Source organism: Saccopteryx leptura, chromosome 7 (genome assembly GCF_036850995.1).
Source record: "Saccopteryx leptura isolate mSacLep1 chromosome 7, mSacLep1_pri_phased_curated, whole genome shotgun sequence".
NCBI classification, from domain to species: Eukaryota; Metazoa; Chordata; class Mammalia; order Chiroptera; family Emballonuridae; genus Saccopteryx; species Saccopteryx leptura.
This window is the reverse complement of record NC_089509.1, coordinates 58,686,672-58,704,547: the sequence shown is the minus strand read 5'-3', so window position 1 is coordinate 58,704,547 and position 17,876 is coordinate 58,686,672. Positions and strand designations below refer to the sequence as shown.

Here is a 17,876-nt window from a genome sequence, read left to right as displayed (position 1 = left end):
AATTCTCAGTTATTAAGAAAAAAATCATAGAAGCGAAATCATATAAGAAGTAAATTTAAAAAGCTTTGTATAACCAAAATGAACGCTTTTAAATACCAAAACTCTGAAAGTTATATACTTTACTTTGAAGAGAAATCCTCTGGGGCAAAATCCATGCACTCGTATTATAAATAAAGTTGCAACCAGTTGGTTAACCTGGTTTCTAAGTCGAAAGCATTAGAAGCAGATACCATGTTTGCTCAGAGGAAGGAGACAGGACAGACACCTTTAGGGCAGCAACCAAGGAGATTCTTGGCAATAGGGAAGAGGAAGGCAAATAACACACAAACAGGCAGAACTTATTTTTATAAAACATTGGGGACATTTGATGTTAAAACAGATAATCCACATACAGGGGGTCCTCGGGTTACCACACAATTCCGTTCCTATGACAGTGATACAACCCAAATTTTGGTGTAATTCAAAACACAGCCTCGCCTAAGTCACTTCCCTATCCTAACACAGTTGTAAAAACATAAGCTAGAACATTAAAACACAGCTAAGCCACAGAAAAAGGAAAAGGACATAAATATACTGTACTGTACACTGTACTCATATTCTTACACTGCGCGCAACCAAACTGGTTCTCCCACGCAGTCCATAAGTACAGTGCTTAACAGTGTTAGCCAAAACATTCAACTCACGTCTCAATTTTTTAAAGTTTTTATGGGAGTGAGCATCGTAAACTCGAAACGTCCTATGTCGAGACTGTTGTAACCCAACGACCCTCTGTACTTAAAAATTGCCATATTATAACACAGGATACTAATTTATGTTCAGTACACTGAGCCTCAATAAGAAAATTAAAAAAAAATTATATTCAGTATGCTTTAGAAAAGCAATCATTAAATACTATTTATAAATATCATTAACTACCATTTCTATTAGAATTATTAAATTATGCCAACTTTGGAAGATTAATTGGGAAAATTTTGTATGAAATTAACTTCTTTATGACGCTGGTTAACTAAAAACTGTAAATAACTATACTGTTTGGCTCTCAGCTATTTATTCACTGTGTATCCAGAAGTTAACGTTGTGTTCTAAAAGATCAACTTTAAGATTTCAGCAGGTTTTCAGTGTTCTGGGTAACTTGAGGTTCTCATAATTTAGAAAAGTAAAGAAAAATCTTTACTTGGCCTAAATGCTTGGGAAATGGTCTGTCCTGGGCAGGTGTGGTTGGATTAGAGCTTGGTTAGAAGGCACACGTCTGGACCATGTAACTCGAAAGAGCCAGTAGGCAGATACTCTTACTGTGTGCGTTTCACCCTGATCCTTTGGGTTAAGGCTCTGACATCTCAGGAATCCTTCATTAAAATACAAACATTTCTACAAAAGACAGCACATTAAACTCTTTAACACATTAGTTCAAATTACTTAACAATGGTTAGGAAGTTTGTGATGGTAAAGCTCTAAAGAAAACAGATGCAAGATAGAGAAGTACAGGGCAGTGTGCTGGAGGTGACCTCCAAGTGTGGAACAAGGTGTCTTCCTGCTCATCCTGTTTAAGGGATTGGCTTCTGAGCGAGGTGCAAGACAGGGCTCAAGGGAGCACTGTCAACCCAAGAAGACTGGACAGAGAGGGAGACTAGACACAATCAACGAGGATTATCTGACCAAGTCAAATGGGTTAGCAATGGCTCCTCACGTGGCCCCTGGAAGCTCACTAAGAGCGGGAAGAACAGTGTTAAGGTACGAGTTAGAGGAGACTGCCATCATGGCAACCCTGGGCACTCAAGTATCCAAAGAGCGTGCAGGGAGGTGAGAGAGCACAGTGAGGGAGGGGAGGGCTGCAGGACGGGACTTGCAGCCACAGATCGTCTTCACAGTAATGTCCAGGGCTCCAAGCACTTTTGAAAAGATCTTACTTAATTTTAACTTGACTTTTCCCAAATTTTTTATCTTTTTTTTTTTTTTTTTTGCTTTGCACTAGCTATTAATTTTCCAAGGACTATACTTAAAACACTGTTATAGTGAAAAGGGAATGGCATTTCATCCCGTGTTTGTCCCTAGCACTTAACATCTGGGTGACCCCAGACAAATAATTTCTTTTCAAACCTCAGTTTCCCTACTTGTAAAATGTAAATAATAGCAGGTATCTTGCTGTCTTTTTTTTTTTAAGTGAGAGAGAGACAGACAGAGGCAGGTAGACAGGAAGGGAAGAGATAAGTATCAACTCATCGTTGCAGCACCTTAGTTTGTACATTGATTGCTTTCCCATATGTGCCTTGATCAGGAGGCTCCAGCCAAGCCAGTGAACCCCTGCTCAAGTCAGCAACCTTGGATTCAAGCCAGTGACCTTGAGCTTCAAGTCAGCAACCATAATGTGATGTCTATGATCACATGCTCAAGCCAATGACCCCATGCTCAAGCTGATGAGCTTGCATTCAAGCTAGCAATCTCACGGTTTTGAACCTGGGTCCTCAGCATCCCAGGCCAACACTCTATCCACGGCGCCACTCCCTGGTCAGGCTATCTTAGTGTCAAAGAAAAGTTATTTCAAGATATATGTCAAGCCCTGGCCGATTTGCTCAGTGGTAGAATGTTGGCCTGGTGTGTGGAAGTTCCAGAATCGATTCGCAGTCCAGGCACACAGGAGAAGCGACCATCTGCTTCTCCACCCCTCACCCTCCCTCCTTTCTCTCTCCTCCCCTTCCACAGCCATGGCTCTACTGGCTCTAGCACATCAGCTGGGGGCACTGAAGATGGCTCCCTGGAGCTTCCACCTCAGGCACTAAAACTATCTGGGTTGTGAGCATGGCCCCAGATGAGCAGAGCATCAGCCCCAGGCAGGGGTTGCCGGGTGGATCCTGGTTGAGGCACATATGGGAGTCTGTCTCTCTGTCTCCCCTCCTCTCACTTGGAAAAGAAGAAAAAAAAAAAGATATATGTCAAGATCTTCAATCTCTTTGCACACATTAACTAAATTTTGTTCTATGGATAGCTCTATCATAAGGAAGTAATCTAAAACACAGTAAAAACAGCATAAAAAGTTGTGGCAATATTGATGAGTAGTAATCATTTTTAAATGTCTTAGTTGTTCAACAAGGAAAAACCTAAGCCATGTGACCCATATGATTTTAGCCAAAAAAATTATATTTACAAAGAATTTTTAATACCCTAGGAATATGATCATCCTATTTTTTTCTATTTTTTAATTTTAATTTATTGTGTTTACATAGATTCAAGTGTCCCACCGAGTACATCCCCCCGACTCTCATGTCCCCTCAACCTCCCCCTTGCCCTCCTCCCCTCACACCCTCCCCCCTTCCCTCCAGGATTTGCTGTTCTGCTCCCTATAATGCCGTTATGTATATATAATTTCACCATACTCTTTCCCTTCTCTGATCCCATCCTCTCATCCATGATCATCCTATTATGTTAGTTGTAAAAGGCATGAAGCTCAAACAAGGAAAAAAAAATACTCATAATAGAAAATATACTGTGGAAAGACACACTTAAATCATATGGCCATTTGTGCCCAGTGATAGGGTTTATAGAAATACAATAAGTATTAAACCAGAAATTCTTTGGTTTGGCTCCAATTAAAGTAAAATTTAAATCATAGTCAGTTACCTGTCATTCCTTCTGGGAAAGAGAAAGACATGTCAATACATGTCAACTTGTAACACTCTCAGAAAGAAGCAGGGGGTGTGTGCATATTGGCAGCTCTCAGCTGCAAGCCGGCAGCAGCTCTCACAAACCCAGAGAAGAGAAAGGGATGTGGTGGTAGCAACCCTGGCACATATCATGCCACGGAGTCATGTTGCTGTCTCTTATTAACTGTTTTAGCGCCTATAAATCAGTGGGATGTTCTAAAAATGTTTTTCTTTTCTCTTAAAGTTGCCTTCATTATTCAGTTTTCATTTTAGAAAATCCTTTTTCATTCTTCTAATATAAACCCTATGAGATAAAACTCCCATCAATAGAGCGCTGGCTGGATGGCTCAGTTGGTTAGAGCATTATTTTAAAGCATAGTGTTTGCTGGTTCGATCCCTAGTCAGGGCACACACAGGAACAGCTTGATGGTCCTCTCTCTTTCTCCCTTCCTCTCTTGCTAAAATCAATAAATTAAAAAATATATATTTTTAACTCCCATCAATAAAGTTTCTGCCATATAGTTATAGCAATAAGTAGATTTTAGTACATAAAATCAATTTTATGCCTGGGTTACTTGTCCAGATTCAAAAGAAATAGATTCAAATGCTTTTCTATTTGTGGAAGCATTCTTATGTGGCAGAATTTGACTGCAACACTCTTTACAGGCAGATTAAAATAAATAGTAGGTGATACATTAAAGAAAAATCAATAAATAAAAGAAAATCAAGGTAAGCACAACTAAAACGGAAAGGAGAATCATGCTATTGTTTTATTTTATTAGTATTCTCTCTCCTTTCTCCGTAATGCCTACATTCTTTCCCTAAAAGTGATGAATAAAATATACTTATTTTTTTATTTATATTTTGCAATTGGACTACTTGATTCTCTTTCCGATAACCCAAAATAACACTGAGCTTATGTAATGTCCACTTTCGATTTCTGTAAGCTCCTCCAAGAAGAAGTTTCCCTGCTCATTTGGCAACCTGGATATTTAGGGTTAGGACTTCTAATGATAGAGACGAAAAAATTACTAATCATCTAAACACAAAGGTCTTTTTAAAAATGAGCTTCACTTTGATATCCATAATCTGTTAAATGTTGAATTCTAAAACGAACCTCTAAATTGTTCAGATAAGTAACCAATGAAGTGATGAAAAGGTAGGAAGCAAAGCAGCAGAGATCATGTAAAATTCAATTGAGGAAAAGATAAGGTGCAGTCACGAGCTGACTACGTGCAGTGACAGCACAGGGAGCCGAAAGAGACAGTAAAATTGTTTTCCCATCCAGCCGGTCAGCATCCAAGTTTGGCCATATTTTGGGGATCTGCCTTCTAGTGGAAGCTGCCTTCTTATCTGGTCCAGTAGGTATCTTCTGCAGCAAAAGAGGGCTCCCCTATCTATGCTCTGAGGATCTGGATAATTAAACAGGGGCTCCTGGTCAAAGTATTTAAGTGCTTTTCAGTCAATAAAAAGTAAAACCTGGCTGCCGACTAGAATAGCCTACACTCTACAGATCAGATCTTTAGGTACCACCAGGGAATGTTTATCATGAGTCTGCTGCATGCACAGTATCTGAACATTACCACAGAGACTTACTATTCTCAGGTTGCCCTTGATTTTTAACATAAAAAAATTTATGAACATATTGCCATGTCATTTAATTGGTTAATAACGAGACTATAATAATTCAATACAAAAAATTATCAAAAGGCAAATGGTGAAATATTGATAGAAAAAGTTGTTTAATATAATGAACAAATCTTTAAAATAAGAAATTGCTGGAGTTTCTAGGTATCCCAGACCATTTTCTTGCTCTGGTACATTTGTCTGAGAGGTCTGTCTTAGAGAACCCCAACCCAACAGGGGTGCTAGACAAGTTCATCACTGATAAAACTAAACTGGCTAAATATAAAACCCAACATCAGTAGGCTGGGGATATTGGTAGGACCATCAGCCAGCCATCAGCACCCGTAGTCAAAAGTACACACTCAATATCTTTATTTTTTTTTCGAGCCATGGCTGCGGGAAGGAGAGAGAGAGAGAGAGAGAGAGAGAGAGAGAGATAAGGGATGAAGAAGTAGATGGTCGCTTCTCTTGTGTGCCCTGACCAAGAATTGAACCCAGGACATTCACACGCCGGGCCCATGTTCTACCACTGAGCCAACTGGCCAGGGTGAGCACACGCTCAATATCTTTAGAATCTCATTTAAATAATAGTACTTTTCCTGATCCATATGGCACTCATCAGTTCTCTAGGGGTAGCTTTCTTTTTCCTTAAAAATCACAATAAAGTGAAAAACTAAGCAGTATTTAAATCTTTTAAAAATAAAATTCTAAATTTAAAAACCAAAATTTATCCTTTTAACTATTTTCTGAAATTACCTTTGTCTATTACCTCAACAAAAGCAATAATAGATTATTGGCAATTGCTCCCAAGAAGGCCTTGTTACGAAAAAAAAAAAGGTGGTACCATATTTATTCAAACAGCGTCCTCACAGCAGGCACCAGTCCAGCATGTGTTCTCTAAAACACCCATCTGCCTACTTAGGAGAGCATGAACAACAGATCTAAATTCACTGGATGGCCTCTCAGTTTACTCAAGGTCTTCGATCAAATGTTACTTCTACAGAAAGACCTGGCCCCCCCGCTCTAAAATAAGACCACCTCTCAGTTTCTTCTCTTTTCTCTGCTCTGTTTCCTTTTATTGGTCTTAATCACTATCAAATACTGTGGCACAGATTTGTCTGTCCCCCACTTTGTCACTCCATATCCTCTTATCTTTGGCCTCACAGCATTTATTACCACCTAACATTTCCTGTTTTGTTTACCACCGTATTCCTTACCACCTGGAACAGTATTCAACACACAGTAGTTACTCAATAAATAGTTTTTTGAATGAGTGATTGAAATAATGGATGTCTTCCCAATTAGTACTTAAATTCATGATGTCAGGGCCCCTGACAATTCTCATTAACCTATCTATCCTCTGCAAACGTGACTGGCATGTGGAAAACAGAGTGTAAAATCTCCGAATGAATGAACTGAAGGAAAGTGCATGATTAAGATCAGATTCTTTTCCTACAGCACATCTGGTTGAGGAAAGGGGAAAAGAAATGAGGCAGGAAGAAGACAGGGGTGACAAAGGAGTGGCAAGGGACACTGAAAATAGAACTTCCTCATATCCCAAAATTTGTTTAAAGGATAAAAAATATATATAAAATTCAAGACTCAACCTTTTCTGCAACATGTTAAATAAGTATCCAATCAAAGACCCGAAGGATAAAATTGCCAAAGTTTGAATACCAGGCAAGACCTTTATACCTTCACTTAGCATTTAAGCACAACTGAAATTTCACATACAATATTAAGAACCAAATTATTTATTAAATTTTAAGTAATGTCTGATTCCCATTAAATGTCTTTTGTACTTATTTTCAACATCTTTAACAGGCCATTTATAGGGGCCTTTAAAATTATTTCCCCATTTATTTAAATAAAAGAAAGGTTCTTGAACTTTTAACCAATTTCTGATAGTCCTATAGCACAAATCATCCTATTTCATATGCATACATTTTACAATTTTATCCCATGAAAATACTTTCAGAAAATTATATTACTCAAAAATAGGCATTTGGATGTTGTTTCAGTGTAATTAACATAAGTTGCTTGGTTTCCATGGTAATGATTATAGGCGTCATTCTCTGTGGCATAACCTGTGAACTCCTGACCACCACTTGTCAGTGACACCATCATTATTCCTTGAGAATATACCCTTGCCCCCACATCCTCACAGAGAAGGGCTAAACCACCATTGAGACATACACACCTTTGCGTGGCTATCAAATGAGGATGTAATTTTCCCCCAGTTAGGCTGAATCCAAAATTGTTACTCTTCATCTAGCCAACAACACAGTATAGCAGCTCTGTACATAGCTGTTGAAAAATATTACTTCAAAACAATATTTATGGAAGATTTCTTGAAAGAGAAATAATCCATTCATTTCTAAAATATATTTTGGTACTGACTCAGACCATCAGAAAGCTATCTATTATATTGGCCCCCTAGATTCATTAATGTCCTTTTGGCTTTAAGCCATCAAGATAGAGTGAGAATTTTATGAAACCCCTTGCTGTATTCACTGCTGAGATACTGTTTATCTCATTGCACAGCAGCTTCTTCATAAGGTTGAGGAAGTCAACAGGTCTCAATATTGGCTTGATAGTTGTTCTTCTCTTGCAAAGAATAGTTTTCTGTAAACACTGAATACTGAAATAACTGCTTCTTTCTTTGTGATGACCCTGAGAAATCATAGCAGTAATGCTTATATTAGAAGAAAAAAATTTTTAATTAATTATCCAAATTTCCATTTTAAGAAACCAAAATAAATAAATAAATAAAAAGAGCGAGTTAAATCCAAAGTAAGTAGAATAAAGGGGAGGGAGGAGCAGAAATTAATGAAACCTCAAACAATAAAGAAAATCAAGGAAAAATAGGTTCTTTTTAAATATTAAAGTTGAGAAGCTCTATCAAGACAAATTAAGAAAATAGAGATCAGATACAAATTACTAATATTGGGTATGAAGAAGAACATCATCACATATACTAAAGACATTAAAATGATAATAGGGAATATTATGAAAAATTCGATGCCAACTAATTTGGTTACTTAGACAAAATGAACAAACTCCTTAAGACAACTTGTCAAAACTGACACAAGATGAAATAGAAAATCTGATTACTCTTCCATCAATTAGAGATTTAATTTATTATCAAAAAACTTCCCACAAAGAAAATTCCTAGCCATATGACATCTACAAAACATTTTTTAAAAATAACATTAATATTACACAGCTCTTTGAGAAATAAAGGAAAGGAAAAATAGAGGAGAAAAAAATGTCTCCTGATTCAAGGAAGTCCATTCTCATCACTTCTGTTAAACTTTGTCCTGGAATTCTAGCCAATACAATAAATCCAGAAAAATAAAAAAATAAAAGACAAAAAATCTGAAAGAATAAATAAAACTGCCAGTATCACAGACAAAAAGATTATCAATATAAAAAAATCCAGAGGAATCTACAAAGCAACTATGAGAACTGAACAACTTGCCGAAAGTTACACCATTAATAAAATCACAACTGGAATTTGAACCAATACAGTCTGGCTCCCAAATTCTTAACCTTTACACTATGCTCTCCACTTAGAGAAGACTATGCCGTTATACTTACATTAGCACACACAAACAGCCATTCCAGCAGGTCTCTGGAGCCTCATTTGACAATTTAGAAGTTCAGAAAAATTAATAACTTCACCAAGATCACATGGCTGAGGGTAGGGATAACAGAACTTGAATCCAGTTCTGGTTGACTCTAAAACCAAGCTGATTTGAAAACATCATGTTTTCCAGACTGGAAACAGGAAACAATGAGAAGATCCAGATGATAAGGTCCTGAATCAAAGCTATAAGATATTTATATAAAGGCCATGGAACGAATTGGTAACTGGTTAGTTATAAAAAGGAACATAGGACAGAGAGGACATAAGTGATATCAAAGTTCTGAGAATGAAACTAGTAACGTCATTAATAAAATAAGAAAATAAGGAGGAGGAACTAATGGGGAGGAGAGTTAAGAAATGAAGTCAGTTTTAGACAAGTTGAGTAGCAACTTGTTAGGTTAGAAATGGTTTTGACAGCAAATGATAGAAAAGCTAACAAACAGTGGTTTCTAGAAAGTGTCTCTTTTCTCCACAAAACAAAAAAATCTGATATGAGCAAACTATTGATCTAAATTCAACAGGTGAACAAAGTCAGCACTGGAGTCTGTGTTTCTCCTGGTCCTTCCCCCTGCGATTACAATATGGCTGCCATAGGCCCAAGCTTTAGGCAGTAGTTCCAGGCAGAAACAAGAGAAGAAGGGGGCATCAAATATTATACATGTCTTTCATTAGTAAAGCAAAAACTTTCCTTGAAGCTTCTAGTAGATTTCTGCCATGTCTCATTAGCCAGAATTGTATCACATGGACACCTGGCCTCCAGAGACACTGGGAAGATAACCATTTTGCTTTTCCAACCTCTCCGGCAGAAGTAGTTGAAGTCTGTCCCAAAATACTAATGGGACACTGATGTATGAATATCCAGCAGAGAGACAAAAATAAAACTGGTTTAGAAGATAAACCACAGACACAGAGTTTAATTGAAGCAGAGGAAATGAATGGGTGCTCTAAGAAAGAACATGTGTGAAGAGAAAATAGAGTAGTAGCAGCACTTTTATCTTTCTGTGCAAGGGAAGTAAATGGATGCACACGGATATAGGTGAGTAAACATGTACCCAAGTGCCTCCTCTCCCACTGGCACATTTGCTTCCTTATATTTGCTGGGTCTTTCTCTGTCACCCTCTCCACCCATTTTTTTCCATCCTCTTTCTCTTTCCTGAGTCTCTCAACTCCCAAGGTGGTCTCCCCTCTCCCTCTCCCTCATTGGTGAATTGAAGTACCAAAGAGAAAGCTCACTCCTCACTGCCACTATCCAAGATGCATGAAGATGAATTTAAACTAGCTGCCCCGGGGTTGGGAAGGTGGTCCAGGAAAATAAGCAGCTACTATGGAAGGGATATGAAATCTTATAGATTCATAGGAAATTGGAACTGTCAGTCGCCCCTCATCAGAGGAACCAAAGGTCTATTTGAGGAAGCCCAAACTAAGACAAGAAGGCAGAATCTGCTTTGCTGGACACTCTCTTCATCCAAAGACCCCTTCCATTCAAGGCTATGTTCAGGAGCCCAGGCGGCAGGGCCGAGGGTGTGGTGGACTAGGCACCCTCTCTCAGGCCCATGGCTACAGGGACACATTATCCTCCATGTGCCTCCAGCCTGAGGGAGTCTAGGTCTAGCTGAAACGTTTCTTTCCTAAAATCCTTGAGCAGGTAGACTCAGCACCACAGAATTGAACCCTGATTACATATCAGGTTGCACCGTCCTCTAATTGTTCCTCAGATATATGCTAGGTGCCCATGTATTTAGAACTACAGGAGATGTCCCCCAAGAAGTTACAGATAAGATAGTCACCAAGCATTAAACTTTAAAAATATTGCTAACATCACAAAAAGAGATTACTTGATGTTATGTGCCTTGTGATGGAAGTATTTTTGCCAAAAAAAAAAATACATCTAAATCTGATTAAGTTTTAAATCCAAATATCAATTTACAGAAAATATGGGAGACAAAAGGACATATGAAAAGACAACATAGAATGCAATTAAAATTCAGGCTGTAAAAAATACCTGTCTCTTCAACAAATGTATTACAAGAAGAAAAAAAAGAGAGATTAAAAGAGAACCCAGTCATTAAGAAACAAAAAAACTTAAAGACATAACTTATTTGAATCCTGATATAAACAAACTGCAGAAATAAAAAAGTTATGAGATAAATGGAGAAATTTGAACACTGACTATATATTTGATTATATTAGAAAACTAATGTCAAATTTTTAGTCTGTGAAAAATTATAGTTTTCTTTATAAAGAATCTGTAGCTTTTAGAGATATGTACTGAAATATTTTAAAGACAGAAAAATACTATGACTATGATTAGTGTGAAAATAATCCTGGGGGTGTGGGGGTGAATGGGATAGAAATAGAACAAGATTGACTGGGAGCTGATGATTGTTGGAGGGAGAAGGGGAAGGTACAAAGGAATTATCATACTGTTCTCTTATTTTTTGTACATTTTGAATTTTCCATAATAAAATTACTCTTAATAATAAATTAGACTAGTGCTATGCAATACCATTTTCTTAAAAAGTATTCACATCTGCCAAAAAAACACAGAAGGAGCAGCGGAGGTGGATGGTGATGGTGCCATCCAAGCCCTCTCCAAGGCAAAGGGAACCAGTGAAAAAAGTTGCTTGCAAGACCGCTGATGTTCCCACGCCTGAGCAGAAAGATGCATTTGGCTATCTCATCCTAATTCTATATACACCTTCTACACTCAGGGCTCTGCACTGAAAGCTGGTGGTAAAATGATGAACAAAAACAGGGACTGACATCAAATGATGCAAAAAGAAAAGTAAATCAGCAGTCACATTGGAGTCTGACATGCTACTACATTGTTGGGCAGAGTGCGCTATGGAAATACATGTAGTGGCCATCTAAATGCAAGAGGTGACGGCCAAGCTGTCCTGAAGGGTTCCCAGAACTATCTTCTGATTATAAATCAATTCCCAGGCTCTGCCGCTCTAGGAAGAGGCTGAGCTGGCCAGAAGTTGTAAGTGTCCTGATCTGGCAGTTTTGCTTCTCATTGTGAATGCACAACATTGACTTCTCATAATAATTGGGTTTCCCATACAGCCTGCCTAGGGAAGGAATACATTAGCCAAAGAATGTATGTTCACTTCTCTGATGTTATTTTCAAATTCATGAGCTGCTTTTCTGGGTTTTACAGTCTCTGAGAGTTCAGCGCCTGTGTATCTGTACCTGAACAATGTATTAATCCTTGATGTGCTACAAAGCAGGTTCAGAGACTGCAACACTAGCCCTGAACCCTGAGAATCTGCCAGGGTAATGTCATCTCTTGGGACCTGCCTGGGAATACACCCGCCTTCCCCAGCCTTCCTTCTGCTCTGCATGTGTCTTTGATCTCCACCATTCTTCAAGGGTGAGACTGCGGCTGATGCCTCTTTGATATGAGTCATCTTCTCTCACCATGTCTGCTACAAAGCTTTTGGTGTTTTTTATTGTTTTTTTTAGTGAGAGGAGAGGAGGCAGAGAGACAGAATCCCTCATGCACCCGGATGGGGATCCATCCAGCAAGCCAACTAGGGGCGATGCTCTGCCCATCTGTCCCCCCCTCCATTGCTCAGCAACCAAAGCCATTTTCATTTTTAGCACCTGAGGCAGAGGCCATGCAGCCATCCTCAGCCACCCAAGGGCAACTAGCTAGAACCAATCGAGCCATGGCAATGGGAGAGGAAGAGATACAGAAAGAGAGAGAGAGCAATGAGGGTGAGTGGAGAAGCATAAGGTCACCTCTCCTGTGTACCCTGGCTGAAATCGAACCCAGGACATCCACATGCCAGGCCAACACTACCACTGAGCCAACCGGCCAGGGCTGCATTTGGGTTTTTAACAAAGTCGTTCCTTGATTTCTTTGACTCTCATTCAATCACACCAAAATAGCTAACTCAATATCTATTTGGGGATTAAGTCAGATGCAACAACACTATGTTAAAAGCATTTTTTAAATGAAAAATCAATAAATTTTAAAACTTCTCAGCTGTTTGGAAAGTTGTCAACTTTTTTATACATATCCATATCATGTTAACTTCTTTTTCTGCTTTGGCTGTGATTACTAGTGGTCCTCAGATAAGTTAACTGAGGACACACTGCTGGATCTGGCCCAGGAGACGCAGTGTGCCCACTCCTGCTGTATAGCCATGAATAAATACCAGCAATGACTCAAATCACACATATGTGAATGTGTGTAGTTCCTTCACAGTACTCTCTTATCAACCTTAAGAATTATGACTTAGAAATGGTTCTTAAAATCACTGGTGGCAAACTTAAAATCTTATAGTAAAAATATTTTCACTAAAATTAAACAATGGTCAACACAGTAAAAAAAAAAAAAGATATTTTACATATTCTAAATCCCAAATAGTGGCTACTATATAATACATTTCTAGTTATCATCCCTGCTCAGGAAAAAAAAAAATTGTAAGATCGATGAGACAATGGTAAATTCGTTTTGCTTTAACAATGTTCCTGCTGAGACTTTTTCCTATGTCCTTTTATCCATCCAATTTTTCAACACCTTTCTGACTTTAAGATTAGTATTTTTATACTCTCATCTCCTCAACCCCACCATAGTCCAAGAATTTTGATGCCTGATACATAAGAAGCTTGAGACTTTCTTTCTTCAACCCTCTCTCCCACATGCAAGTTTATATAGTATTGTCCTGTCTGTGATGACTTTCTAGGCATGCTGAACCAGCATTTCCAAGGCTTTGTTTTCCTTGTTTAGTTTGTTTCAACTTTCATTGCACACTTCTTTACTCCTGCAAACCTTCTACTGTAACTCCTCTTTTTGTTTCCAACCCCTGGGCCCTCTTTTTCTAGCTATGCCAACAGTGGCTACTTGCACGGTGTGTATATCTAAACTACACTTCCCAGCTATGGAAAAGGTCCCAGCATCATATTTCACATAGTGCAAAGGGATTCGATGTACTATTTCCTCTTTTTGTGTGTGTATGCCTAAAAATGTACATAGTCAAAAGTTTGGAGGAAATAGAGCATGTATTCCTATACACTAGATTTGGTCGCAAGAGGAATTTGTAGTTGGGAAGAAATGAGCATATTTATATGCCACTCTTGTGTGCCTTTGTTCGCATTGCTCCCTCTGCCTGGCATGCCCTCCCTGAATTCTCTGCCTGATGAAATTCCCCTCAACCCTCTAAGGTCCAGGCAGGAACCTGTGGGAAGCATCCCCAACAAAGCTGCCAACTCTCTCCTTTGCATCGCAGGAGCACTCCATACATCTCTATTAAAGCACTTCTCATTGCATAGTGGTTAGGTGTTCATGTAGCTGTCCTACCCCACCCCACACACAGACCCAACTCAAGTGAATGAGCAACTCTCTTTTTTTTTCTTTCTTGTATCCCCAATGCCCAACACAGTGCCTAGAATAGGGTATCAAGATAGCATTTCTCAAAAATATTGAGGGTAATGTGTCACACTAAAGAGTGACTTCAAGGGACTTTCCCAGCCGCTTCTATCAGCATCCTTAATCTTCCTTGCACCCAAAAATTAACAGGCAATCTAAGTAAAAGTGCAACTTCAAAATAAGGTCCTTTTATAATGAGACTGCCAGTCCTAAACCCTTCTTCAAAGGAATTCCCCCATCAATGTTGTGGAAAATGCAAGGTTCTCAACAGCAATACTTAATGGAACCCAACAGTTTTCAAAGAGCTTTCACCATTTTTTTTCCATTTAATCCACTAATTCTTAGTAAGACACATAGTTCTGTTCTTATTTTTTGGATCTTCCAGTAAATACAGGTAACATGTTCAGTACTGTTGATAGCTCTGGGCCTAAAAACCTTAATTTATTGATCTATCCACTCTCCCACTCTCCATGAACGCCAGGCTCAATATTTGTGAAGGGCTAGGTTACTTTTCCCCCGGTAGACTTTCCCCCCATTATGAATGGTGGTATTAGATTGTGGCACTGTATTCTTAAAATCCACTCCAAACAAAATCATTTAGACAGATATACATTATGAAAAGACAGAGTCAAATATGCCCACTTGTGTTATTATTAGTCTATGATTTTGCCATAAGTACTTACTGACTAAAGGATTTCCAGTGAATTACTAACTGTTCAAAAAATAACCTGCCGTGCTTTTCTGCAAATAGAAATATGTAATCTATCATCTAAAAAATTCACACATGCCTGACCTGTGGTGGCACAGTGGATAAAGCATCGACCTAGAAATGCTGAGGTCTCTGGTTTGAAACCCTGGGCTTGCCTAGTCAAGGCACATATGGGAGTTGATGCTTCCAGCTCCTCCCCCCTTCTCTCTCTCTGTGTCTCTCTCTCATCTCTCTCTCTGTCTCTCTCTCTCTCCTCTCTAAAAATGAATAACTAAAATAAAAATATTTAAAAAAAAAAAAAAAAAAAAAAAAAAAAAAAAAAATTCACACATAAGAAAGTACTACTATTTATAGTTTAATTACAAGAGGCTTGATTTTCTCTTCTTTTATAATTCATCTTTCCTAAACAATTAAATTTAGATTACTTATCACATTAGCAGGCTCTTCCCTTGAATTTGCTCTTAGTTCCTTTACACAATTGTGTATGAGTTAACCATCACTTCAATTCTCTATTCGTTGTATGTAACTCTTCTAGTATTAGTTCATATCATTTTAGACATAAATAGGGCACTGCCTGTCCAAAAATCTTGCTACTGTGTGGTAACTGAAAAGGAAAGTATTTTCAGACATTTCAAATTATTCAAATGAGCCACATTTAATTTTTCTCAAATTAATTTTTTTTCAACAAAGACCCATAATAGTAAAGTACACAGAGTCTGCCTCACTTAAGATTCTCAAGTTTGATCTGGTTATGAATCTGCTAATTATAAAAATCTCAATATGGCAGAGCACAAAATATTTCACACAAATGCAAATAGAGATATCATGCAGATAGCTGCAAGGCATGAATCACTGCCCTGCTGCATCGAACTCAGAAAGGCAGAGGCCACTCACTCTGTAGGATTTCTTGCTCAGTTTTTAAAACTTCAGATGCATCACCTTCTAATCAAGGTAAAAAACTGTATTGCTAATATACACAATCTGGTAAACTCACAAGCTGGACAAACAGAACATTATGCTCTCAGAGCCTGGAAACAATTGCAGTCCACTGTTACATACAACTTATATAGAGCTTTCCTCGGGAGTACAATTCTTGATGGTTTTAATTTTTTTAGCGTAAGGATCTTTTTCCCCGTGAGATGCAAGTATTAAGGCGAAAGCAGTCTCCAGTGTGACCTTCCCAACATAGACCTTGAGCAACTGCAGGGGCACAGGCTACAGGCACTGGACAGCTCCACCGAGTCTCTCCCGCTTTGTTTTCAGGAACAAACAACAAAAAAGTGATGTTACTCTGCACCTGCCTCTCCCCCACCCCTCCCTAAAACTTAAATTACATTTACTTCTCTAGTGGTCTGAACAGCTGGAAGATGGTATGAATCTCTTCGCCTGTCCAGTGATGCCCAGGGAAAATAAACTCCCACCCAAGAGTGGGGTGGTGCGTGTAGGGGGCATGGGGGGGCTGGAGTCGGAGGGATAGGGGGCGAGGAGAGGGTGAGGGAGGGACGGGGACTGGAGAGGGTGGTACTCTCCCCCCACCTCCACACTGCATTGCATTTTATCCATCTCACGTAATTATCTCGTGCAGGTGACTCCCCACGAGCAGCAGGGGGTCTGTGTCCCCTGGTACACTGGATGAGGCCCCTCAGTCCCTCCCCTGCTCCCGGACCCTCCTCCTACAGCGAGGCAGGCTGAGCCCAGGTATGGGGCTGCGGCTCTGGGTGGCTGTCCCCAAGCCTGTCTCGAGCAAGGGCCGCACTGCAGAGCCCCGGCCGGGTGGGGGCCCTCCCCGCGCTACCTTTTATCCAGGCAGGCGATCCACTCGGCGGAGGAGGAAGAATGGGCAGCGTGCGCAGCGACCATGTTGGGCAGCGGCGCGGTGTACCTGGCAGCAGGGACCGCCGCGCTCACCGCACCTCGCTCGGTGCAGACCGCTCCTCCCGGCCCCCTGCGCGACCAGTGCGGCTGTGACTCCCGCTCGAGGCCTGCCGAGCGGTGGGAGGGAGGGGAGCTGAGGGGCGGGATGTGGGGACGGGCAGGGCCCAAACCGCCCGCCCTCCACGCTGCACTGCGGTGCCGGGGGTGGGGAGCACAGCGTGCCTCCTGCTGCAGGGAGGGTGCTCGGTGGTGACCCTGAGTGGCGGGCCACCTGCGACAGGTGGCCGCTGCACCTCAGAAACCTGGGCCCCACCCCTCACCTCCCGGCCTCTGAAATACGAAGGGAGAGAAGATGCGCAGAGAGTGGGGGGAAGGGGTCAGTGTCTGTATATTTTTCATACAGTAAATGCCACTAAGATGGCTACTGCCTCTCCGTTTCCTTAGAAACCCATTAGTCTTCCTCAGCAGTTTGTCCAAACTTACTAGCGGCTTCCTGCTCACCTTTCCCGTTTCTCTTTAGAAAGGGATGGAGGAGTGCTATGATGGCTTGGCTGGGAACGCCCACAGTGGTCTCTGAGTGGGGAATGCAGGGGCAGTTTCTCCTGAAGGGCGAGGAAAGACTGGGATGGAGTGGGGAGGCAGTGCAGGCAGGGCTGGGAGCGGGAGGGGAGGGCAGTGGACCAGAGTGATGACCGGAGTGACTGAGGGGATGACAAGCTGGTCTGGGACCCGGAACCTTAGGCCAGCTTGGGATTTCATCACCTGCATGATGAAAAGAAACACAGAAGAATGGAGAGCAAAGGGGCCACAGAAGAACTGAGGTTTAGGGATTGCACGCCAAGATCCCAAGGCCGTGGGCTGTTCATTGGATGGTTGGCCCCACAGGCCTTTCCTTCCATGGCTGGAGTGGGAATGACTCTCTACTGTCTGTCTCTGGTAGGTATCTACAACAAATGCAATGCCTAGGAGTTATTTGGTTACACTCTGCCAAAAACCAAATTA

General features: G+C 40.4%; 1 protein-coding gene across 3 annotated transcripts in view; it reads right to left on the bottom strand.

Moving 5' to 3' along the window:
- The window catches only part of RAPGEF4 (Rap guanine nucleotide exchange factor 4), a 319,360-nt gene extending 302,420 nt beyond the window's left edge, over window positions 1-16,940 (bottom strand). For all 3 annotated transcript variants that reach the window (XM_066345716.1, XM_066345717.1, XM_066345718.1), the window contains exon 1: window positions 16,795-16,940. In XM_066345716.1, the coding sequence (XP_066201813.1) occupies window positions 16,795-16,859 (65 nt within the window). In that variant the 5' untranslated portion in view covers window positions 16,860-16,940. The remainder of the gene's footprint in view (window positions 1-16,794) is intronic.
- Window positions 16,941-17,876: the final 936 nt, after the last annotated feature.